At 43.3% G+C, this 26,549-nt stretch overlaps 1 protein-coding gene across 2 annotated transcripts in view; it reads right to left on the minus strand.

Annotated features, from left to right (window-relative positions):
• PIR121 (transcription activator) overlaps positions 1-26,549 on the minus strand; it is a 312,434-nt gene that overhangs the window by 59,254 nt on the left and 226,631 nt on the right. For both annotated transcript variants that reach the window (XM_087382159.1, XM_087382158.1), the window contains exon 23: positions 18,968-19,117. In XM_087382159.1, coding sequence (XP_087238285.1) covers positions 18,968-19,117 — 150 coding nt within the window. The remainder of the gene's footprint in view (positions 1-18,967; positions 19,118-26,549) is intronic.

Below are 26,549 nucleotides of genomic sequence, written 5' to 3' on the forward strand. Positions count from 1 at the left end.
GCAGAAATACTAATATGAGTGACCAGAGTCCTCATCATAAGAGCCCAAGGCTGATCACCTTGCAGAAATTGCAGCAATATTTTCCCCCTGTGGGCAAGAATACCACATCAATATCCATGATGTTCAATCCACCATGCATCTCGGGAGAACAAATGTGATACATCGAAAGTAGCTTGAGATTTTTTCTGCCATGTTTGGATTGCCAATAGATTCCCATAAAGACAGACATGAATGTAAGATCTACCTTAGTGAACATGATCAATGGCAAGTAAAATTGAATATATGCCACAAGGATGGCCTGCACTATTCGAAGACGAACGTGCAAAGGCCAGGTTTCCAGTTTCCAATACTCAAGCTTTTTTTGAAGCTTAGCCAAAACCCAATGAGTTTGTTCTCGGCGAGTGAGTGGGTGGAATGATATCCCCGGGCCATAATAGACTATGCCAGTCTTTGGAATGCAAAGGGAGGAGCTTAGACTTCTGAAAATTAACATGAAGACCAGCTGCCAAACCATAAACAGAGAGGGCCTGCATCAAGGCACCAAGATCATGGGGCGTATTCTTTGGGGTAAACAAAGAATCATCAGCATAAGCTTGAGCAACCATGCTACGATTAGCATCCAATTCCAAGCCATAAAGTGATCCTGTAGAAGATGATCAATATATTGCAGCATAGGATGAGTAGCAATGGCATACAGTAAAGCACTGAGAGGGCATCCCTGGCGGACTGAACAACGAAGAGTCCACTCATTAGAGATATCCCCAGAAAGAATGCAAGCCGCATTGCTATCTATGTAAAGCCAGTAAATAACCTGCTGCATTTTTTGTCCAAACCCCAAAGCTCGCATCGTTTGCGAGATGAAAGTCGGATTCCAATCCAGTAATCTATCCTGTACAAACAGTGGAGGAACAAGAACAAATAGTTGTAAGTATTCTCCAAATGGGCCTATGATGCAGACCCAAGGGGAATGTCCTGCAAGCTTGTGGAAATGAAAGCACATAATCGTGTTGATCCACAACATCTCCGACAAATCTTATGCCCAATTTCATAAGATTATATGCTTTGATAGGAGCCTGTAAGGCAAGAGGCGAGTCAAACACCTTGCTCCAATGGATGCTTTCCAAGCGAAGAGAATTACCATGATGGGAAGAAGCACCTGACCATTTAGCATAAGAGAGAATTCTCTTCCAATCATGAATAAAAGCAATAGAAACAGGACAACCAGGAATTTTCCCCTCAAATGTGGACATGACTGCTTCCCAGTGATCTGTAATCCAATGCCCATATGCATGGGACTTCATGTTACCACACATAGCTGCTAGCATAATAGCCCATGGCTGTTTTTGCTGGAAAAAATCAGCAATCATGGTGCTCTTTCTTGCCAACATATGAAACTGAAGATTGAGAATATTCAGTCCCCCATGAGTCTTAGGAAAACAAACGGACTGCATTGGAAGTAGTCGCAAAGCCTTTTTGTGAGATTTGCTTTCCCAAAATATCTCCATAGCCTGGGACATATAGGAGGCCAAATGCTTGAAAGACTAGGGAAGAAGCGGCAAATAAAATTGCACATATGCCATGATGATAGACTGTACTATCCGAAGTCGAACATGTAGAGGCCAAGTGGACAAATGCCAGTATTCCAGCTTCTTGTTTATCTTTTGAAGCACCCATTTGAGCTGTTGTTGAGGGGTGATATTCCAGCCAATGGGATACCCTAAATGCCTCACAATAGTATGGGAAGAGATAATGTGACCTGGCCAAAGAAGTGCGTGCCAATCAGCTTCTTTCAATGCTAGAAGAGTTGATTTCTGAAAGTTAATATGTAGTCCAGCAGCTATGCCAAAATCGTTCAGAGTATGCATCAAATGAGAGAGATCATTTTGAGAATTCCTGGGCATGAAAAATGAATCATCAGCATGAAACGGCTGTGCCCCTGGAATTTGCAAGCCATGAAGCTGTCCTGTATCTGTAAGATGATCCATATGCAACAATAACGGGTGAGTAGCAATGGCATACAATAGTGAACTAAGAGGGCAACCCTGTCTCACTGAGCGGGTCATAGTCCATGTTCTTGACAACCCACCACCAAGCAAACACTGCGCGGTGGCATGCGAATAGAGCCAGTAAATAATATGGACCAGCCGAGGGCCAAATCCCAATTTATGCATAGTCTGAGAAATAAAATCCCAATGGACAGTATCAAATGCTTTCGCAATGTCCACTTGCAGAATGAGAACATCTTGTGTAGAATATTTGGCATACTCAATTGCAAGCAAAGCATTGGAGATATTGTCAGGGAACAAACCCATACTGCCTGGGATGAAGTCCTACTTGCAAGATGAATCGAATCGTGAGGACAATCATTTTGGCAATGAGTTTGTAAATGACTGGCATAAGAGATATGGGCCGCCAATCAGCCGTTGTCTCACACAACCTTTTTTTGGGGATCAATTTGACAAGACCATGTTTCCAAGAAGGAGGAAGAGATTGTTTTGCCCAAGCATGATTGATCATAACAAGCAACATGTTCTTGAGATCACCCCAAAATGCACGGAAAAATTCAACAGTCAATCCATCCCAACCAGGAGAGCTGCCTTTACGTAGATGACTCAAAGCATCATCCAGTTCATTAAGCATAAAGGGCTGCTCCAATTCATGAGCCCGTTCCGGAGACAACATAGGCTGAACATGCATAAGAAATTGAGACCTAGCTGCATTCACTTGCATTGAATGATCAGGCTGAGGAGAAAAGAGATGCTGGAAATGACTAGAACATTGCAGTTCCAATTCTGATTTGGAGGTAGTCCAGGTGCCATCATCTTGCTTGATCCTGCAAATATCCTCCTTTCACCTATCCGCATGCAAGCTTTTGAAGAAGGCTTTGGAGGAGCAGCCCTTATCCAAAAGGGGTTTCATGCGAGCTCGGATTTGCCACTTTTTTAATTTGCGCAGATCGTTTTGATGGATGATATGAACCGCATAAGCACAAGAATCCTGTTCAGAGGAGGTAAGCTGCATATAAGAGCTGATTACATCCATTTGTTGCTTGTGAGATTGAGCCCATTTCAGCTTAAGCCTGAGGTCTCCCATGTAACTCCGTCCATAATCTTGAATGACAGCCTGCAAACGATGGGCAAGACTGATCCAATCAAAATCCATGTCCTCCTGAGCATGTAAGAGGAGGGGGCGGACAGCCACTCTCACCATGTTCTGAAATTGTTGATGAAACAAATAAGCATTGTTAACATGGAGTAGGCGACGACCAAAAAAAGGCATATCATTTGTCAAACGTGCTATAGATAATGTCAAGCATACTGGAAAGTGATCAGATAACAAAAGGGAATGATCAACCCATAATGCACATGTGAAACTAGCATACTGCTGAGCATGCAACAAATACCATCTGTCAAGTCGAGCCCAGTAATGAGTAAAGGCATTGTGACGGTATGTATAGCCCATATCTCTATCCCTTGTGGAGAGCCATAAATCTTCTGCATGCAAGAAAGAAAGCATATCCTCCCAATGTCGAAGCTCAGTGGGGATCATGTGAGAACGATGAGTGGTGTTGTCTTGAGTGGCAGGCGAGTTATTGAAGTCTCCACACAAAAAGGCATTAGACAGCCATGGATATTGTTTGAGGGAGGCCCACATTCGAGCTCTTGTCGCAGAAGTTTGAGAGGCATAGACAGATGCTATTTCATAAAGATCAGCATGATAGGTGCATCTGATCACCATACAGCGACCCTGGGGGTCATTGTAAGCAACCGTGGGCTGCATATCATGTTTCACCAGCATGCATACCCCCGAAAAGTGCATTGTACTAGCATAAAATATGTCATAACCAGCGAAGTGGCCTTGCTGGCCAGCCAAGAAGTGTTGGTTGTGTTCCTGCAAAGAAATTACATCTGGATGCATTCTATGTACATAATGCCAAAAAAGTCTCCACTTATTGACATTACAAAGACCTTGAATATTGTATGTAATACAAGTGATTGAAGTAGACATAGAAGATATGTACAGCCGAACCAAAAAGCATAATAAAGTAGAAGTTGTCAGGCCTCAGCCATGACATCAAGGTCCACTTGGCCTCCTGGATCATTAGCTCTATAATCCTCATCATTGTCACATACAAGGATGCCCTTCTTGAGCACATCAACCCACAGTTGAGAGGTGAGGCTATCAGCAAGGGTAGAGGCTTGACCAGGGGTGGAAGTAGAGACATCCCAATGGCGAGATTGTAGCGGTCGTGGCTTGAGCGTAAATACCTTTTTGGGTTGCTGCCAGGCACCTTGGGGAGAGGTAGGAGAATCTGAAATTTTTCCCTTTCCATTATCGTTTTGCTTGGCTGAAACCTGAACCACATTTTCTTTGGGAGGGACAGATTTAGATGCCACATCATCCAATTTGCTAGGCATAGCCTTAGGCCCCAGACCATAAGTTGGAGGGGAAGTATTTTCAGGAGCAATAGCTGTAGGTGGGAGCTGATGCAGGATTGCAGGGCATTGTGAGGCTAGGTGGCCAAACTTATGACATGTGAAGCAAGCACCTGCAAATACTCCCCATTTCAAATCAAAATATTTTTCGCCCAAGGGAACATCCTCCACCTCTACTGCAATGGAAGGAGGGGTTGGGTGATTTGTATCCCAAAGAACACAAAACCGATTTCGATTACCCGAAGGACGGGGTGGGCATACAACTTGCCCCAAAGTAGCTGCCAGACTTGGTAACTCAGCCCTCATATAATCCGGAAAATCCACTACCTCAACCCATACTGGGCAGTGATGACGAATGAGACCGTGATAATCCTTATTTGGCGACCATGGCATGACATGCACCATTTGTCTGCCATAGAATAGAGGAGACATCTCCAATATCTGTTGACGATATGAGGCATCCAAAAAGTGCACTTCATAAAAACCTTGAGAAGCAAAGTATACTCCTTCAACAAAGCAACCTCCCAACAAAGCCTGAACCCACTGAGCTACATCATTTGCTGAAGGTAGCTTCCCTGGGAAGAAGATGATAACTGCTTGCTGAGAAAACTTTCGGAGAGGAGCGACCAAGGAGGGCAGCTTCAGCTTATACTTAAGAGCCGGGGGAGGTTTGGCCCACTCCTTCCGGCTGTGATGAAATTCATCCTTGAGCATGTCAAAAACATAGTGAGCATCTACAGATGCTGTAGTAGAAAAGTCGACTTGCTGTCTTTTGGAGTCCCGGGATAAGTGCTTCCGGGAGTAACTTTTGATGTGATCCTCCATAGAGATAAGCAGCGCAGAATTGATAAAATGGCAGAAAAAACAGAAGTGTACGGCAGGATTTGTACATGGCAAACCATGTGGAAGAGGTGTAGGGCAAACGGTACAGATAGGACGGGCTTGTACAGATTGTACGGGTGTACCGGACTGTACAGACTGCACGGGATGCTGACAGGGCCCGCAAGGACTGTACGTAGGGAAAGAAACTGAATAGAAAGGTTGACGGGACCAGGCTGTACGGAAGAGCCAGGGGTATACAGACTAGGCTGTACGGAAGAGCTAGGGGTATACGGACATACGCTGTACGGAAGAGCCAGGGGTACACGAAGGGACTAGGCTGTACGGAAGAGCCAGGGGTATACGGACGTACGGAGGGAACTTCAGAAGGGGAACAGCGATGGCGAGGTTAACAGCAGCGGGATCAATCGAGGCTGCGCAGGGGTGGGCCGAACCTGTTCGTACGACTGTACGGGATGCGTACGGCGTCCGTACAGTTGTACGGACGGGAAGGGGAGAGCAGTACGAGGACCTATCTCCGCGTCGACCTCCTCTCTCACGCTCTCACACACTTTTTTTTTTTGGGTGAAACCAAGATACTTATATTATGAAACTTTCATTTACATTTGGGCAGTGCTCAAAAGAGAGCCAAAGCCCTATGCATCAGAAGCAGTAAAAGAAAAGTTGAATACAAGAAACATTCAAATCTTCCTCATGTAAGGCATCATATAATGATTGCCGCAATGAGGCTCGGAAGAACTGATATGGATGCTGAAGGGGAGAATTCAGATATGCTTGATTACGCTGCAACCAGAGGGTCCATAAGGCCCAGTATCTGATCCAGTGGAAGAAAAGAGAATACTGTGACAGAGATGCTGATAGTTTGCCATGCATCCAAAAAAACCTGTAGAACCTGTTTGCTGAAAATCTGAGAGATAAGAAATAGGAGATTCAGTCTAGAAGGTTTCTGGAATGTGAACAAGACCACAGTAGATGCGGAATACTCTCAGATGTAAGGTGACATCTTGGACAAAGAGGTGAAGCTATCCGTCTTTGAGCCAATTTCACCCCTACCGGAAGAATACCAACAATACATCTCCATAAAAATAAACGTTGCTTCAATGGCATTTTCAACTTCCATATCAATTGCAATTTTCCCTTCCACCAGGCTAATGACTTGTTCAAATGCCATAGAGAATTAGCATGATGGGCAATCCAAGGAGGAGGTAATATCAATCGATAAGCCTGTATAGAAGTCAATAAATGCAAAGGCCTAGAGGAGATGCTTGTATTTGAAGACTAAAGGTGCCAATCTTGAAGCCTGTCTCTGACATTCAATGTCGGTATCGGAACCAGAGGGAGTAAGAGATCAGCAATAGCTTTCCATATAGGTCTATGATGCATCCCCAGATTGTATTGTCGACATGCTACTGGAAAAGTGAGGATATTTCCTTGCATATCTACTACATCATCAATGAAACGGATACCCATTTTCATAAGATTATAAGCTCTGATGGGTTGTTGAGCTGCAAGGGGAGAGGAGAAAACAGCACTCCAATGAATACTTTCCATTCTAAGTGAGGAATCTGTAGAAGTAGGAAGGGGAGACCATTTGATGTGCGAGAGTACTTGCTTCCAATCCTGTATCAAGGAATTAGAAAATGGACAGCCAGGTATTTTACCTTGAAATTTGCCCAGTACTACTTCCGATGGATCAACTAGCCAATGTCCACAAGCATTTGTGGTCATCTGTCCACACAAAATTGCCAACATAATGGACCAAGGCTGCTCTTGTTGAAAAAATGTCTTGAGCATAGTGATCTTTCTTGCCAACACATGAAATTGGATGTTGATTATATTCAAACCACCATGCATTCTTGGTGAACAAAGCATATCCATTTTGAGCAGCCGTAACGCTTTTTTATGAAGCTTAGTTTTCCAAAAAATCTCCATGGCTTGAGACATAAAGGAGGTAAGATCTCGGGATGACCAATGTAATAGAGGAAGGTAGAACTGGACATAAGCTAGAACAATAGACTGGACAATTCGAAGCCGTACATGCAGAGGCCAAGTGGAGATCTTCCAATATTCTAATTTGTCTTGAATTTTTGTTTGACACCCATGACATTTGTTGCTTATTGCTGATTTTCCAGCCAATGGGATAGCCCAGATGTCTTACTATGTTTTCCGGATAAATAATCTGGCCTGGCCACAGGGTAGCATGCCAATCACAATGCTTGAGAGGCAAGAGTTTTGATTTCTGAAAGTTGATTTTAAGACCAGCCGCCAACAAGGGTCGTGAACCAGAAATCTGAAGCCCCTCTAGCTGTCCAGTATCAACCATGTGATCGATATAAAGAAGCAAAGGATGTGAAGCGATGGCATATAGCAAAGCACTGAGAGGGCATCCCTGTTGAACTGAACGTTCAAGAGTCCAAGACTCAGACAAATGATTCCCTATAAAGCATTGTGCAGTGGAATCTAAGTAGAGCCAATATATGACATTAACTAGCTTTGGCCCAAAACCAAGTTTTGACATGATTTGAGAGACATAATCCCACTGTACTGTATCAAAAGCCTTCGCCACATCCACCTGCATAACCAACACATCTTGATCTGAATATTTTGCATATTCCATTGCAATAAGAGTGTTAGAGATATTGTCATGTATGTGCCGTCTTGGAACAAAACCATATTGCCGGGGATGAAGTCCATCATGAAGGATATCCTTTATCCGATGTACCAACATTTTGGCAATCAGTTTGTATATAACCGGCATCAAAGTGATGGGCCTCCAGTCATCCATAGTCTCACATAGAGGTTTTTTGGGCACAAGCTTAACCAGACCATGCTTCCAAGCTGAGGGAAGATGTTGCTGCTGCCAGGCTACATTTATAAACTGCAGAATTGGACCCTTCAATTCAGGCCAAAAGGCTTCAAAGAATTCAACCGTCAGACCATCCCACCCAGGGGATTTATGTTTACCCAAATGCCGAAAAGCTTCATCCAATTCCACATCTGTAAAAGACATTTCCAGCATTGAGGCTTTTTGCAAAGAGACAATAGGAGAAACAAGGGCAGTAAATCTGTTTCGAGCTGAAACAACCCGAGGTGTAGAAAAAGATGGCTGAGAAAAAAGAAGCTGAAAATGATCCAAAGATTGTTTCTCCAGCTGAGATAGAGTCTGGGTCCGAAGGCCATCTGGTTTCCTGACCCTCATGATAGATTGCCTTTGTCTATTTGCATGTGAGTTCCGAAAAAAAGATTTTGAGGAACAGCCCTTATCTAGCATAGGTTTAGCTCTAGCCCTGATCTGCCATTTGGACAGCTTGCGTTTATCATTGGCATCTATTATAGAGGAAGCACAGGACAATAAATGCTGCTTAGAAGCAGATAGAGATCTTTGATGACCAAGCTGTACCAAATACTCCTTGTTTGATTTTGCCCAATGGATATGCTGTCTGGTTTTTGCCATGTACCATCTTCCATATTCCTTTATGACATTGTATTATAGGAAAAACATTTAAGAGAAGCACGCATGAAGATATATACAAGAGATGATCATTCCACCAAAAGAACGGGAGGCCTCAAGCCTCTGCCATTGCCACAGGGTCTTGCTGACCCTCAGCATCCAATTCTCTGATAATATCATCTTCCTCACAAAGGGGAAGACCTTTCTTGACTGCATTAACCCATGCCTTTGAGATGGGGTTGCTTGGAGAGGTAGAAGATTGTCCTGGAGAGGGAGCAGAGGCATCCCAATTACGAGATTGGAGTGGTCTTTGTTTGAGAGGCACCGTCTTCTTTGCAGTCTGCCATCCCTCATGAGAAGATGTGTTATTTTCCCCTAACTTGCTTTTTCCTTTTTCCTTATTTTGAGCTGAATTGGCCTGGCTCCCTATATGCAGTGAAGGCTTTGCTCCTTTAGCCTCAAGCTTTTCCACATATGTCTTCTGACCTCCTTTATTAGAAGGCAGAGGGATAGCTGCTGGAGGAGGTGGATGAAGGATAGAGGGACACTGTGAAGCAAGATGCCCAAACTTGTGACAAGAAAAACAAGCTCCAGCAAAAATGCCCCATTTTAGAGTGAAATATTTCCTTCCCAAATTAACACCCTCAATCTCAACTGCAATAGAGGAGGGGGTCGGTCTATCAGTATCCCATAAGATGCAAAAACGATTTTTATTACCTGTGGGACGAGGGGGACAAATGACTTGTCCCAATGTCATGGCTAAACCTGGAAGCTCTGTTCTCATGTAATCTGGAAAATCAACCACTTCAACCCATACAGGGCAATGATGCTTGATAAGGTTCTGGTAGTCCTTATTAGGGGACCAGGGCATGATATGCACCATTCGTCGACCAAAGAATAAAGGGGACATTTCCAGCATCTTTTGTTTTGTCAGGGCATCCAAAAGATGAACTTCATAAAATCCTCAGGAGGCAAAATAGACTCCTTCTACATAGCATCCACCTAGGAGAGAATTCACCCATTGACCCACATCATTAGCAGAGGGAATTTTGCCTGGAAAAAAGAAAATATCTGAGAGTGCGGGCAAGACCATAACAAATGGGGAACTGTCTCACGGTGATGAGAACAACGTGGGCAGGAAGGGGAAGCAATGCGACGTGCTGCCAATTTCACCCCAATAGAAAAAGCTCCCACAATACATCTCCAAAAGAAAAGCCTTTGTTTCAATGGCAATTTAGCTTTCCAAATTTTCTTGAGTTGTGATTGCCACCAAGATAAAGGTCTATCCAAATTCCAAAGCGTGTTGGCATGCTTATCAATCCATGGCGGTGGAAGAAGAAATCTATAAACCATCAAGGAGGCCAAATTATGCATTGAAAGTGAGCAGATATCGGGAGATAAGGAAGTCAGATTCCAGTCCAGTAATCTGTCCTGTACAAACAGTGGAGGAACAGGAAAAAAAAATCAGCAATCATGGTGCTCTTTCTTGCCAACATATGAAACTGAAGATTGAGAATATTCAGTCCCCCATGAGTCTTAGGAGAACAAACGGACTGCATTGGAAGTAGTCGCAAAGCCTTTTTGTGAGATTTGCTTTTCCAAAATATCTCCATAGCCTGGGACATATAGGAGGCCAAATGCTTGAAAGACTAGGGAAGAAGCGGCAAATAAAATTGCACATATGCCATGATGATAGACTGTACTATCCGAAGTCGAACATGTAGAGGCCAAGTGGACAAATGCCAGTATTCCAGCTTCTTGTTTATCTTTTGAAGCACCCATTCGAGCTCTTGTTGAGGGGTGATATTCCAACCAATGGGATACCCTAAATGCCTCACAATAGTATGGGAAGAGATAATGTGGCCTGGCCAGAGAAGTGCATGCCAATCAGCTTCTTTCAATGCTAGAAGAGTTGATTTCGGAAAGTTAATATGCAGTCCAGCAGCTATGCCAAAATCATTCAGAGTATGCATCAAATGAGAGAGATCATTTTGAGAATTCCTGGGCATAAAATATGAATCATCAGCATATGCCTGTGCAAGAAACTGCTGTGCCCCTGGAATTTGCAAGCCATGAAGCTGCCCTGTATCTGCAAGATTGTCCATATGCAACAATAACGGATGAGTAGCAATGGCATAGAGTAACGAACTAAGAGGGCAACCCTGTCTCACCGAGCGGGTCATAGTCCATGTTCTTGACAACCCACCACCAAGCAAACACTGCGCAGTGGCATGAGAATAGAACCAGTAAATAATATGGACCAGCCGAGGGCCAAATCCCAATTTATGCACAGTCTGAGAAATAAAATCCCAATGGACAGTATCAAATGCTTTCGCAATGTCCACTTGCAGAATGAGAACATCTTGCTTGGAATATTTGGCATACTCAATTGCAAGCAAAGCATTGGAGATGTTGTCAGTAATCTGTCTTCTGGGAACAAACCCATATTGCCTGGGATGAAGTCCTGCTTGCAAGATAAATCGGACCCTAAGGACAATCATTTTGGCAATGAGTTTGTAAATGATTGGCATAAGAGATATGGGCCGCCAATCAGCCATTGTCTCACACAACCTTTTTTTGGGGATCAATTTGACAAGGCCATGTTTCCAAGAAGAAGGAAGAGATTGTTATGCCCAAGCATGATTAATCATAAGAAGCAGAGTGTTTTTGAGTTCACCCCAAAATGCACGGAAAAATTCGACAGTCAATCCATCCCAACCAGGAGAGCTGCCTCTACATAAATGACTCAAAGCATCATCCAGTTCATTAAGCATAAAGGGCTGTTCCAATGCATGAGCCTGTTCCAGAGACAATATAGGCTGAACATGCATAAGAAATTGAGACCTAGCTGCATTCACTTGCATTAAATGATCAGGCGGAGGAGAAAAGAGATGCTGGAAATGACTAGAGCATTGCGATTCCAATTCTGATTTGGAGGTGGTCCAGGTGCCATCATCTTGCTTGATCCTGCAAATATCCTCCTTTCTCCTATCCGCGTGCAGACTTTTAAAGAAGGCTTTGGAGGAACAACCCTTATCCAAAAGGGGTTTCATGCGAGCTCGGATTTGCGACATCTTTAATTTGCGAAGATCATTTTGATGGATGAGATGAACCGCCTGAGCACAAGAATCCTGTTCAGAGGAGGTAAGCTGCCTATAAGAGCTGATTATATCCATTTGTTGCTTGTGAGATTAAGCCCATTTCAGCTAAATCCTGAGATTTCCCATGTAACTCCGTCCATAATCTTGAATAACAGCCTGCAAACGATGGGCAAGACTGATCCAAGCGAAATCCATGTCCTCCTGAGCATGTAAGAGGAGGGGACGGACAGCCACTCTCACCATGTTCTGAAATTGTTGATGAAGCAAATAAGCACTATTGACATGGAGTAAGAGACGACCAAAAAAAGGCATACCATCCGTCAAATGTGCTATAGATAATGTCAAACATACTGCTAAGCATGCAGCAAATACCATCTGTCAAGTCGAGCCCAGTAGTGAGTAAAGGCATTGTGACGGTATGTATAGCCCATATCTCTGTCCCTTGTTGAGAGCCATAAAGCTTCTGCATGCAAGAAAGAAAGCATATCCTCCCAATGTCGAAGCTCAGTGGGGATCATGTGAGAATGATGAGTGGTGTTGTCTTGGATGGCAGGTGAATTATTAAAATCTCCACACAAAAAGGCATTAGACAGCCATGGATATTGTTTGAGGGAGGCCCACATTCGAGCTCTTGTCGCAGAAGTTTGAGAGGCATAAACAGATGCTATTTCATAAAGATCAGCATGATAGATACATCTGATCACCATCCAGCGACCCTGGCGGTCATTGTAAGCAACCGTGGGCTGCATATCATGTTTCACCACCATGCATACCCCCGAAAAGGACATTGTACCAGCATAAAATATGTCATAACCAGCAAAGTGGCCCAGAAGTGTTGGTTGTGTTCCTGTAAAGAAATTACATCGGGGTGCATTCTATGTACATAATGCCAAAAAAGTCTCCACTTATTGACATTACAAAGACCTTGAACATTGTATGTAATACAAGTGATTGAAGTAGACACAGAAGATATGTACAACCAAACCAAAAAGCATAGTAAAAGTATAAGTTGTCAGGCCTCAGCCATGACGTCGAGGTCCACCTGGCCTCCTGGATCATTGGCTCTATTATCCTCATCATTGTCACATACAGGGATGCCCTTCTTGAGCACATCAACCCACAGTTGAGAAGTGAGGCTATCAGCAGGGGTAGAGGCCTGACCAGGGGTGGAAGTAGAGGCATCCCAATGGCGAGATTGTAACGGTCGTGGCTTGAGCGCAAATACCTTTTTGGGTTGCTGCTAGGCACCTTGGGGAGAGGCAGGAGATTCTGAAATTTTGCCCTTTCCTTTATCTTTTTACTTGGCTGAAATCTGAACCACATTTTCTTTGGGAGGGACAGATTTAGATGCCGGATCACCCAACTTGCTAGGCATAGCTTTAGGCCCCGGACCATAAGTTGGAGAGGAAGTATTTTCTGGAGCAATAGCTGTAGGTGGGAGCTGATGCAGGACTGTAGGGCACTGTGAGGCTAGATGGCCAAACTTATGACGTGAAGCAAGCACCTGCAAATACTCCCCATTTCAAATCAAAATATTTTTCTCCCAAGGGAACATCCTCCATCTCTACCGCAATGGAAGGAGGGGTTGGGTGATCTGTATCCCAAAGAACACAAAACTGATTTCAATTACCCGAAGGACAGGGTGGGCATACAACTTGCCCCAAAGTAGCTGCCAAGCTTGGTAACTCAGCCCTCATATAATCCGGAAAGTCCACTACCTCAACCCATACAAGGCAATGATGTCGAATGAGACCATGATAATCCTTATTTGGCGACCATGGCATGACATGCACCATTTGTCTGCCATAGAATAGAGGGGACATCTCCAATATCTGCTGACGATATGAGGCATCCAAAAAGTGCACTTCATAAAAACCTCGAGAAGCAAAGTATACTCCTTCAACAAAACAGCCTCCCAACAAAGCCTGAACCCACTGAGCTACATCATTTGCTGAAGGTAGCTTCTCTGGGAAAAAAATGATAACTGCTTGCTGAGAAAACTTTCGGAGAGGAGCAACCAATGAGGGCAACTTCAGCTTGTACTTAAGGGCCGGGGGAGGTTTGGCCCACTCCTTCCGGCTGTGATGAAATTCATCCTTGGACATGTCGAAGACACAGTGAGCATCTACAGATGCTGAAGAAGAAAAGTCGACTTGCTGTCTTTTGGAGTCCCGGGCCAAGTCCTACCGGGAGTAGCTTTTGAGATGGTCCTCCATGGAAGTAAGCAGGGCAGAAACGATGAAAAGGCAGAAAAAGTAGATCTGTACGAGAGGGTTTGTAGAGGGCAAACAACACGGGGAAAGTAAAGACAAACAGTACGGAAAGAGCAGGGCTGTACGGACTGTACGGGACAGGGCTGTACGGATATCTAAAATTGTACGGACTGTACGTGATGCAGACAGAAAACGCAGAAACTGTACGGGGGAGCAAGAACCGAATAGAGATGCTAACGGGGTAGAGAGCTAGACTGTACGGAAAGGCCAGGGGCGTACGGATGTACGGAGGGGACTACTGAAAGGGGACAACGATGGCAAGGTAAGCAGCAGCAAGATTACTCGGGGACTGCGTAGGGATGAGCGGAGGCCGTTCGTACGGCCGTACGGGGGGTGTACGACGATCGTACGACTGTACGGTCAGGAGGGGGCTGTACGGAAAGCTGTCTCTCTGTCGATCGCCTCTCTCTCACACCAGCCTGCTCGACATCTCACTCACACCACTAGCGCGCACGCACACACACACACACACACACACCACACACTCTCTCTCTCACACACACCATCCCTCACACACACACACACACACACACACACACACACACACACACACTTTTTTTTTGTGAAACCAGTAACTATATTATTAACATGAGATCAATGTACATGACATTAGACTCCAAAAGAGAGCCTAATGGAAGAACTCAAAAATAGTCAGAAAACACTTCAAGGCTAGTAGTATCCAGGTCCCTCGCGGCATAACTATCATATAGAGATTGCTTGAGGGACATTCTGAAGAAAGCATATGCCTGAGGAAACTGTTGTCCCATCCTAGAATGCAATCTCTGTGTCCAAATAGTCCATAGTACCCAAAAACGAACCCAGTGAAAGAAAAGGAGGAATGGAGACATCTGAGCTGAGGAGCATCCAAACATCCAAAAGAGTTTCCCGAATCTGATAGAGGGAAACCGAAGCTGCAGCAAATGAGAGACATGAGTGATCAATATCTGAGAGTGCGGGCAAGACCATAACAAATGGGGAACTGTCTCACGGTGATGAGAACAACGGGGGCAGGAAGGGGAAGCAATGCGACGTGCTGCCAATTTCACCCCAATAGAAAAAGCTCCCACAATACATCTCCAAAAGAAAAGCCTCTGTTTCAAAAGTCATGAGGTAGCCAAGTAAAAAGTTACATATCAAGCTGGAGGAGAATCAAACACAACATCCTCCGGCTTCAGATTATTGCTTTATAAAAATTGATGCAGTGTAGAAACCACACCATCAATAAAAACAAGATGTTTTTTGCCCTTGTGATTCTTCTTAATATAGGCAGGCACCCGAAAATTCTGAATCACAGGGTCAAAAACCTGTTGTAACATGGGATGAAAAGAATCCAGTGAAAATGGCACATCTGCATTCCGAACAGAAGAAGACTCTGGCACAAGCATCAAAGGCAAAGGAGCTACATCAACATCTGTATCCTCCGACGAAAGAGCTACATCTGATAAAGCAGGACTCCGCATGTCAGCTTCACTCCGAGGATCAACCTGAGAAGGAGCATCTGCAACATCCTGTATGATCCCCTCTGCAAGGGGCACATCCATATCCTGAGGAGAAGGAGGCTGATGATGCTCAATAGGAGTCGGATCCTGCACTTCTTCAGCAAGAGAAAGATTGGCCTGTGATTTTTCTATCTTCCTCCAGTAATGCTTCGGAGCAGTAAAAGAAGGCTTATCTTGTAAAGCCTTAGTAGAAACCGGAGGAGGAGTAACCTTCACAGCTGAAGAAGGAGCAAGAGGAGTGGTCATGGAAGCAGAAGGCCAAGCACGTGCAAAATGACCAACCTGACGACACCGATAACAGATTGTAGGAAAAGAAGCAAAATGCAGCATGATGCGCATTGGATGAGCAAAACCCTAATATAAAAATCCAGAGTAGATGGCATGGGCTACATCATATCCCATAAAATATAGAGCCTAACATCACGGGTAGCCTGCAAGAAATCCTGTCTCGGAACATGGAGAGACCTGCCCAAAAAAGCTGCAAGAGTAGGAAGATGCTGAAGAAGCGGCACAGGCAACGCTTTGAGGGTATCCAAACCAGACAGTGGGTTATAAGAGAGGCAGACGAATCAAATAAGGGATCCCACGGCATCACATAAGCAAAAAAGCCAGCTCCAGGAACACCAGCACAACTCACAAGGCGCTCTACCACCTCAATTGAAGAGCAGTGGGCATAGTAAAATCCTTTGCCCAGAAAGACAAAGGAAGAAATAAAATTCAAACCCACTGCAACATCAGCCCAATGACGAAGCTGAGTTGAAGATAAAACCCTGCCATAAAATAGAGGCAAACTCCAAATTGCTGAGCCAGTCGAAAACCGGAGGCCAAAAGGGCAGAATCCAAGGAACAAAAAAGCGGGGAACCCGATGAAGGAACTTTTGTGACAGAGGCAGAGCACAATTGGCGAAAAAGATCCAGCTGGAGGGAAGAAGAAGAGCCATCAGAAACATTCAGCTTTGCTGATTTAATCAAAGGCGAGGAAAACAAATCACCATGCTTCCGCCGAAGAAAAACACGAGTAGGAGCAGAGGCAGAAGGAGGCGCTGAGGCAGAGAAAACAAAAGAAGCAGGTGTCAGAGCAGTAGGAAAGGAGGAGGAAGATGAGACTGGAGCAAAAGCCACCGAGGGCTGCAACATAGATACGGAAGGAGGCTGCGCAGATGACCGTACAAGCTGTACGGTCGGCCGTACAGCTTGTACGGATGGCCGTACGAAAGACACCGAAGGAAAAAGTGGCGGAGTAGACGGCTGTACGAGGATGTGCAGGGAGCACGGGAGCTGTACGGGGGGCTGCAGGGTGCACGGAACCTGTACGGAAGGCCATACAGCTAACGGCAGCTGTACAGAAGGCAAGGTAGGCAGCAGGGACGTCGAGGGTGACTGCACGGACGGAAACGGGGAGAAAGACAAGGCACAAAACACACACATGACAAGCACAGGAACAGTTAGTAAATATGACCAAATCACAAAATCTACAAGATTGGTCCTCAGCTGCGAGAGCCAGAGTCACATGGGAGACCTTGATTCTTCAAACCTAGGAGGGAGGGATCAGCATTCTCGATCCTTAATTTCAATGCTTTGCAAACTTGTGGTCAACAAAACTGGAAAGATTTCGTTCGATGCATTGGGTCTTGCACTCCCACTTCACATAGTGATTGGATGGAGAACACTCAATGGATTTTTCATTCTGTAAATACAAGGATGCTCTTATGGCTATCTTGTTTCAGGAAATGTTTACAACTGGTCTCCCCCATTTTACAAGATGAGATTGACAGCCAGCCAGTTATGTGGAATGATTCTATTTTGGATTAGAGTGGCAAACCTCCTGGTGCCTTAGAGATATACACAGTGGTCCAGATGGGAGAGAGGTTTTGCTTCTTCTCTTGGTTCTTGGAAGGCTTTCAAGGATCTTCTCAAAGATGACAAACTTCAGCTGACTAGTCACCTCGGATGGAATGAAAGGATGATGCTCAAATAGATCCAACTATCCCTTTGTAGTAAGCAGAGCTCTACAAGTGGTAGACGTATCAGATGGATGGGTCCTTTTTCAGGCCTAGGAGTCCCACTTCAAAACATAGGCCACTTGTGGGACAGTGGAGACAACATAGTGTGCAGTCTGGAGGCAGGTTGCAGACCCACGCTTTTCTTGATGCATATCTAGAGCCAGTCAAAAGTTGTGGGTGTTGTGGTAGAAATGTTATTTTGCTTCTGACTAGTATGTAGACCCTCATCAAGAGGATCTCCCACTTGGTACTTGGAACTTTGGCTTTTTGATGGTGTCTCCATAACCTTCAATATGGGATCCATGCAAGTGGAAATGGATTGTAGTAGACAATCACGGAAAGGGCCTTCCTTCTTTGACTTTACAGTAAGTAATGCCAGGAAGTTTCAGATTGCCGCCAAAGGTCGGAGACCCTCCAGAGCCCATCATTGGGAGTGTTGTCAGATTACCGTGGAGATTTAGAGACCTTTTGGAGGAGACTCTAGAATTCCCTTAAAACAAAAAATTCACTCTCTTGTTGGAGACTCTAGAGATCTCTTTGGAGGAGATTCTTGCTTTCCCTTAGGAATAGAAAAGTCTCACTTTTTTTTTTGCCTTTCTAGTCATGGAGGCATTCGAGTGAATCCGTGGAGGAAAAATTTTGGAACTGATCCCTCCTGTACTCAGTCTCCTGAACTGCTGCGTCGGTTTAACACTGCCTTTGGCAATGCAAACAACCCAAGATCATTTTGATTGGAATTGCAGAACTTTTATGTAGATTTTCCTCCTCCCCTTTCATCATTACTTGGGCTTCCATGGCATGGATATATCTTACTGAGCCTCATATTTTTTATGAGCTTCTCTTGGACTATGTTGGTGTGCCATCAAGGTGTAAAATTTCACAGACACCAAAACAATCCCTTCCTCTCAATACGAACGTTCACATGCATAAGCGGACACTTAGTAGGAGATTTTAACAGTATTACTGCCTGACATGTTTGTAGATCGTGATGCATAGAGGTTATTGATGGCACCAAGGTCCACCAACTATACCTTGGCCAGCTTTTGGACAAATATTTTACACACTCTGGTGGCCATTTGGTCAAGAATGCAAGGTTCTTCTGGATCTGCCTTGACTAAGAGGATTTTCTTTTTTTTTGAGTGGAGAGGTTTTCCTTTCTTTCTTAGACCATCACAAGCATGAGACGACAATTCCAGCCACATAGTCCCGGTTCTTATCTTGTTTTTTATATGTTCTAACTCTATGAGTGTATTTTGCCAGCAGATTTTCCTGCTCCACATGATGTATTTCTACCTTGAGTTTCTTCTCTAAGCCCTATCACAAAGACATGCTTAAAGCGGAATGAAAATTCAAACTAAGCTTACATGTGTGCCACAAATAAAACTGGACTTGGCATGCAGTGCAGAAGGCCGTTGCACAGGCCTTTGGCAGCTTTTTGGAGATCTTATAAAGCGCTGAGTTGTATTGCACAAGATGAAGTTCGGAATCAAGTCATTTTGCAGCTCTGAAAACACCTGTGATTTCCCAACAAGGGTAAGCAATGTGTTGCAGAAAGTAATTTACCTATAGACCGTGCCCTAAAAGAAAATATCTACCTGATTTGTACAGAAAAAGTTAATAAAGCAAAACGTCTAAACATGTAAATAGACCACACAAGCCCAATGAATCATCCATGGAAAAAATCTAAACTTCGAAGTCACATTAAAAGGGGGAGATAAAATTTCCGAAACTGCTTGTATTATTCCAAAAGCCAAATGCTACTAGGATGGATAATTGAAGTCACAAGATGAGTCATGTCAAGCTGGCTTTTCTGACTACTTCAGAATATGTCATCATCTACATGCTTCGTTCTTTGATCAAAGTGTCCAAGATTAACATTGTGTTTATCTTGATTAAATTTATCGTGAAATTGAGATTCATCACACATAGCACTAATTCTTAAATCTATTACACTGTCTAATTCACACTTTCGATCCGAAACTGCTTGTATTATTCCAAAAGCCAAATGCTACTAGGATGGATGATTGAAGTCACAAGATGAGTAATGTCAAGCTGGCTTTTCTGACTACTTCAGATTATGTCATCATCTACATGCTTGGTTCTTTGATCAACGTGTCTAAGATTAACATTGTGTTTATCTTGATGGAATTTATCTATAACACATAGCACTAATTCTTAAACCTATAGCACTGTCTAATTCACAGTTTTACATATTTTCACCAAGCAGGTCTCTAAACTTGTGGAGCTTCTCTGCACCCAATGCCTTCGTGAATATGTTAGCTACCTGATCCTCTGTGCTAACATAAATTATATCAATAAAACCTACTAGAACCTTCTCCTGCACATAGTGATAATGCACCTCAATGTGCTTTGTTCTAGCATGATAGACTGGATTATTTGCCAAGTATATACTGCTCATGTTGTCACAATAAATGACAACTGGCCCATTTGTAGACTGATGCATATCATAAAGTAGCTTATGCAACCAAGCTACCTCACATGCAGCCATTGCTGCACCCCTATACTCAGCCTCTGTGCTCGACAAGGCAAATGTATGTCCACTAGATGTTTCTACTCACAATAATCACCCCAAAATGTCCGTAAATAACATACTTCTACGAAAAAGTTATCTTGTGTATATTTGGATTTATTTGCATGTATGTATGCCCCCTCTTAGGCCAACCGACTTGGTTGGACCAGCGACGTGGCAGGCCAATTGCCATGCCAGCAATTGGATTGACACATCAAACTACATATGTTGCCACATCAGCTCCGTGCAAATCCAAGTGGCTGCTGTTACCATGCCAACAGCCTCTGTACAAATCCATGCTAGTGCCATGCAGGCCATACAACTGCCACATCTCCTGTGGAACACATTAACACATTGGAGCAAGTATCTACCACCTCTGCATCCTTCTAGATGCATGGAGATGATCTAGACAGCCATATGTTGACCTAAAATTGCAGCCCAATTTCATTAAGATGATGGATGGCTGCATATAGATGCCTATGAATTTCATCTTCACTTACACTAACATGCTCAAGGTTTCTCCTCATTTGGGGGTATTACAAATGAGCAACTAAGCTACATTTAAGGGTAGCAGATGGCGAAACATTGACCTCCCACACCCTCCTTGAAAGTCCACACTCTTTGGTCCAACGATTCTTAGTCTCAAGATCTCCATAAAGCATGTATATTGGATTCTGGTTCTTCATTGGAATCAATTGACTTCTAGGAAGTCTCTCTTTCCTTTGTGGTGATGTTGTGTGCGAGGTGTTCGCTATATGCATAGACCTCTACCTTGGTTGTTAGCCCTATTCTAGAGATTCCCTAGGCAGTGAGCTGGGTTCCTTGAAAACAGGCTGGTTTTTATGGCAATGAGGTTGGTATCTTGTTTTCCCACTATCACAAGACCTTTCGGATTGCTGATTTTTCAAGCATTACTAGTTCTTTTCATCTTTTTTGTTTTTTTCTTCCAGACGGGGGAAGAGGGGGGGGGGGGGGTATGTTGTTATTTGTGGGTGAGTCATCCTCTAACTTTCACACTCAAATATTTGTGGAGACATGTCTCCAGGACCACTTAAAGGTGCAATATGTTTCGTAACCTTCGTAGATGATTTTAGTAGAAAAAATTGGGTATACTTTCTCAAGGCGAAATGAGGCATTTAATAAATTCAAGAAATGGCTAGCAACGGTGGAGAAAGAAAGTGGAAAGAAATTGAAAAAAGCTATTATTCAAACATTGAAACGTTTCTGTTTTTGAATGCTATGTGCATGTTCTAATGAAAGGAGGACAACGTTTGATATGAAAATTCACGAATGTATCTTTGTCGGTTATAGTGTGGATAGTGTGGAGGCGAAGAGACACCAGCTCTACAATCCTCCCACCAAGAAGATTGCAGTCAATAGGGATGTTGTGTTTCAAGGGCGCGATAGTGAGGGGAATATTGAAGCCCAAGCAGATAAGACCGACCACGAGAAGCTTGTTCTTGCCACACTACATCTACGGAAGGATGCTTTGATGTGGTGGTCTTTATCACAAACGGGAAAAGAGCCTATTCTTCAATGGTCCAAATTTGCAGAGCACCTTAAGGCCACTTTCATGCCTCCGAGGCATGAAGAAGAATTGACCTTCCACTGGAAAAGGTTCAGGTAATTCGGAAACGAGAGTAACGCTGAATTTACAGCTAGGTTCTGAAAACTCTCTTTAGAGTTACCTGAGAAGAGCGAGGCTGATAGAAGGAAGAAGTATTTAGCAGCCCTAACCTCGAAAGTATGAGGTTGAAATGTTCAACCCAACCACCTTGAAAGACCTCACTAAATTGGCTGAGATTGCTGAGAGGAAATTGAATCCTTGTAAACCCTTCAACAAAGGAAAGGAGAAAGCTATTATATAAAATGTTAACAGCCAATCACGTCTTGGATGGATACCATTTCCTTCCATGACTAACGATGAGAAGAAAAAGCTAATTAAGGAGGGTAAATGTTTCGGATGTAAGAAACATAAGCCAGGGCATCCATGGCATAAATGTCCTACTCTATTAGCCAAAATTGTTAAAACCCATTCCGTAAAAGGGATAGGCAAAGCATCCAAGCAGGAGGGTGAGGCTTCTACCTCCTCATTCCAGGACTCTACGATGAACATAGAACCAAGAGTAAATCCTATCCATTCAGCCAACACTGGTGTATGGATATGTGAACTGAATAGAGAGTAGGCATATTCATTGTAGAGTATGGACAGAGAATAAATATTTTTCTCCTCCGTGTAGAGCGTCTGATAGGATAAATAGGGCTGAAATAGAAGAGTTGGAAAAAGAGATTGAAGGTCTATAGTTTCTATAGACTAAGTAGCTCTCCATCGCAAAATCATCCATAGCCAAGGTCTACCTAGTTCAATGAAACATTTGGGTGAGAGAATCATTTTAATACTGACCAGTCTGTTGAGAATGTGTTTCAGCTTATTGAGCAGGTTAGTGTAAAGAGATTTCAGCAGCTGAGTATTCAGAAGAGGATTCTGAGCATGAAGAGATACTCAAGAGGCACTGCAGTGGTACTTCTGCATTTTGAATATTCAGCATCAACAGGAATCAGAATTTGAAGATGGGATTTAAGTTCTGATTCAGAAGAGATAGTGTACTACCAAGAGAAGATTATTTGTAGATTATGAAGAGGAGGTGCAGATGTAGAAGTAAAAGAGAAAAGCGTACGCAAGAGAAAGAGAGAGGATCCAGAAGAGGACTTCTGCCCATTCAAGCAGGAGGGAGTGTCATGACAAGAGAAATCACTAATCTGTGATTAGTAGACATTAAAACATTATTATATATTATACGCATGGTTGACACGTACGATCACGTTCGATGCATACCGTTCGATATTAGTACGGTACTAAACGAACTAAAAAATCTCAGGCGTACGTCTGATGGTACGTTCAATACCCAAAAAAAAAGACAAAGATTTTAGAGTTTTGGAGTAGGTACTTGTACAAGCTTTAAAACTTGTACAAAACATGTAATATAGATGCCTGATGGAGATAGAGGGAGAGAGATGAAGATGCTTGATGCAACTTGAGCCTCGTCACTTGTTGGAGATGGAGAAGGGAGAGTCGAGACTCAGAGTCGGAGGTAGATGCTTAGTGTGAGTCTATACGCCAATGGTGTAACATGTATATGTATTTATGATGGACACCCACCGATTTGTTATAGCGGTGGGTCATCTGACTAGATAGGACTAGTCGAGCTGGAGCCACTGCTTCACACGACATCGAATTTGGACATGTGATACTTATTCTATTAATAAAAATGTGCACACACGTGTCTAGGTCCTAGGGGTAGTAGGAAGGGAAGGGTGCATTAAGGTGCATTGAATGGTAGATGCATGGGTCATAGGCTAAGGGTAGGTGTAAATGGGAAAATGAAACTTGAGTGATCTCAAGGGACATTAATGAAAGGGTATCACCCTTTCATTGTGAATCTCACGTAGCATTCTTCATTCACATTGCATACATCCGCCATCTCACACACGCCTTGCATGTAGGTTGAAAATAGAAACAAGTACTCTCACGAGGGCGCTCTTCCCCATTGGAGGGCCAATCGGCATTCAAATTCTGCATGCATTGCAAACATGTGCATTCTTGAGAAGGATGGTTCTTCACACTTACAATCATGGATAGAGGTCACAAGAGGAAGAGGAGGTAGAACCAGTAGAGAAGATCAGGGAATTCACGAATGTATCTTCGTCGGTTATAATGTGAGGCGAAGAGACACTGGCTTTGCAATCTTCCCACCAAGAAGATTGTAGTTAGTAGGCATGTTGAGTTTCAAGGGCACGATAGTGAGGGGAATATCAGAGCCCAAGCAGAAGTACTTACAATCATGGATATAGGTCACAAGGAGGAAGAGGAGGTAGAACCAATGGATATAGGTCAAGATGTAATTACATAAAACATACTTGTAGGCAAAGCCTTGCAGAAACGCTCCCGTCTTTCGACAGTCCCTCGAGAACATGAAGTCCCACACTCCCACATGGAGCGTAGGCTTACCACCTGGCGATGAGGATGGCTACCCAGAGAACCTGATGGCGTTCAGTCACATAACTTCAACGGACACCTAAGATGTTCCAAGTAGTGATGCTAGACGCCATCTCCTAAACACCATGGCAAAGGTGAGGGGGGCAGCCAGGAAGGAGATGTTGCACCCGATGCCTCTATCCTCAAAACTCACTGGCCTTGGATCCAGTAGGCTGGAAAGGCTCAATCAATGGAGAAGTCATGACCTCCCTCCATCAGCCACACAGTCATCCCCCAAATGAAGTCTCGCTAGCCACACTTTGGAGGGCTCCCATCCAGATCCTCTGCATTGTTCGGCAACCCCAGAGCTAATGCAGGACAGTCTCCAAAAACCTGTTTGCAGAACAATGGTAGCTACCATCTACTCGCACCGAGCAATGAAGGGCAAGCCTCCATGCACCACCATCTAGAAGAAATAAGATATCGTCTGAGTCCTATGACTAGTCCAAAGACATGATGAGAAGCGGGAGATAACCCCGAGGGGAAACTACTACTACACCTAATGACACTCTCTCAAGGGGGTTCAAGTTGCTGCCTCCACCTGAAGATGTTGGCCTATACGATTTGTGTATGAGAAAAAGGTACCTCCTCTATCCTAGCCGAGTTATCTACATGAAGGGGGCAAATCACTCATTTGGATCAACATAGTGCAGTTTCAATCTCACAAGAGTCACTCGTAAGATTGAAAACCATAAACTCCATCACGCATAGCAGGGACTAGCTACTATAACATCCCCACTGACGTCATTAGCACCCAACAGTGGTTGTAGACCATAGTATAAAAGTATGCTCTCACACATACAAATCCACACACCCACACATACTTGAGCATCCATTTATACAAAGTCTTCATACTGAGTTTCTGTCGGCACTCCAGAGGTGAAGGGAAAACTCAGCCATGATGAAGGCTAGCACTAAAGAAGAAAGCTAATCAAAAAGTAGTCCAAAGGAAAATCTTTTCTTTAAATGTTTAGGCAAAGATCATGCTGCTTGGAACTGCCCTAGAAACAAACAGGCAAGGACTAAATCCCCAAATAAACCTCCATAAAGACAAGTACACATGGTGCAGGTACCACTTAAAGATACTGAAAAGTACACTGAGATAGAGACTTATCATGAGGATATCACCCACATGTGTTGCGTATCATCGGCAATGTGGCAGCCTTTTAGTCCTAATGATTTAATGAAGATGCATGAAAACATGAAGGGGCGAAAACTAAGAATTATAGTCGATGATATTGCCATGCATAATTTCTTAAACTATTTATTAGGGGAGAACTTGAGTTTCCTAAGAGTCAAAGTGCTCATAAATATGTGTCTCTTTGGCAAAGGGTAGTGACAAAAAGGTTTGGAGCACCATGATACATGGTGTAAAGGTGGACATTCAAGGTTATTAGGGTGCCTTCGATTTCCAAATTATGTAGCTCGACAGAAGAGATATTGTTCTTGGTCGAGAATAGTTATATAGTCTTGGGCATAGCTTTTTTCGATTCAAGAAGAACACGATGTACCTAATTCTCCACTTATTTTTTCAATGGAATTGGAACGACTTCTACACCGACAAGAATGCGAAGTATATATATGTGAAGTTACTTTTGTGGATGCTTTTATTTCTTTTGCATTTGAAAGAACTAAAGTTTTTCTAAATGATGTTAAAAAGCATAAATCTTCTTATGACCATTTCATGGTTAAATTTAAATATTTTTTTTCATCTGATTTGTGTGACCATTTACGCCCTAAGAGAGAAGTAAATCGAAAGATAGATATACTTCTTAGATCTATCCATGTTTATAAAACCCCAGATAGACTTAGTCAAGCAGAAGAACATGAGGTCGAAAGACAATTAACTGAATATCTTAGAAAGGGACAAATTCAACCAAGTATCTTTGCCTTGGTCTTCACCTTGAGGCGCCAACTCAATATGTAATAAGTTACTACCCTCGTCCAAAATGCTGGGTATGGGGAGACAAGGTCCATATATAATATGCATGGATTTTCTTACAAAAATTTCAAATATGCAAGGGAAAAATATAAAAATTTCATGTCCCCCCACCCACAAAATATAAGGTATATACCTTGAAAAATATGCAATATTTTAAGATTTGTACATATTTTTCATAATATGTGAGGCCCAAGGGGGGGGGGGAGGGGGGGTGGATGAGGAGAGGTAAAACAAAAAATACACTAAAATATGAAAACCCATCTCCTTTCAAATTAATGTAATTTTTTCATGTATTACCCAAATTTCAAGGTGTAAAGACATATTTGAAGCTCTTTTAGTATAGAACAAAACCATGTTAATTTGAATAATTTCTACTCATGGCATATTTTTAAATTCAGGTCATACTCAAGATTTTGATGAGTTTTCTTGCTAAAGGGA

The sequence above is a fragment of the Dipteris shenzhenensis genome, chromosome 12 (genome assembly GCF_047967505.1).
Source record: "Dipteris shenzhenensis isolate YYH24624 ecotype China chromosome 12, Dip_SZ_1.0, whole genome shotgun sequence".
Lineage (NCBI taxonomy): Eukaryota > Viridiplantae > Streptophyta > Polypodiopsida > Gleicheniales > Dipteridaceae > Dipteris > Dipteris shenzhenensis.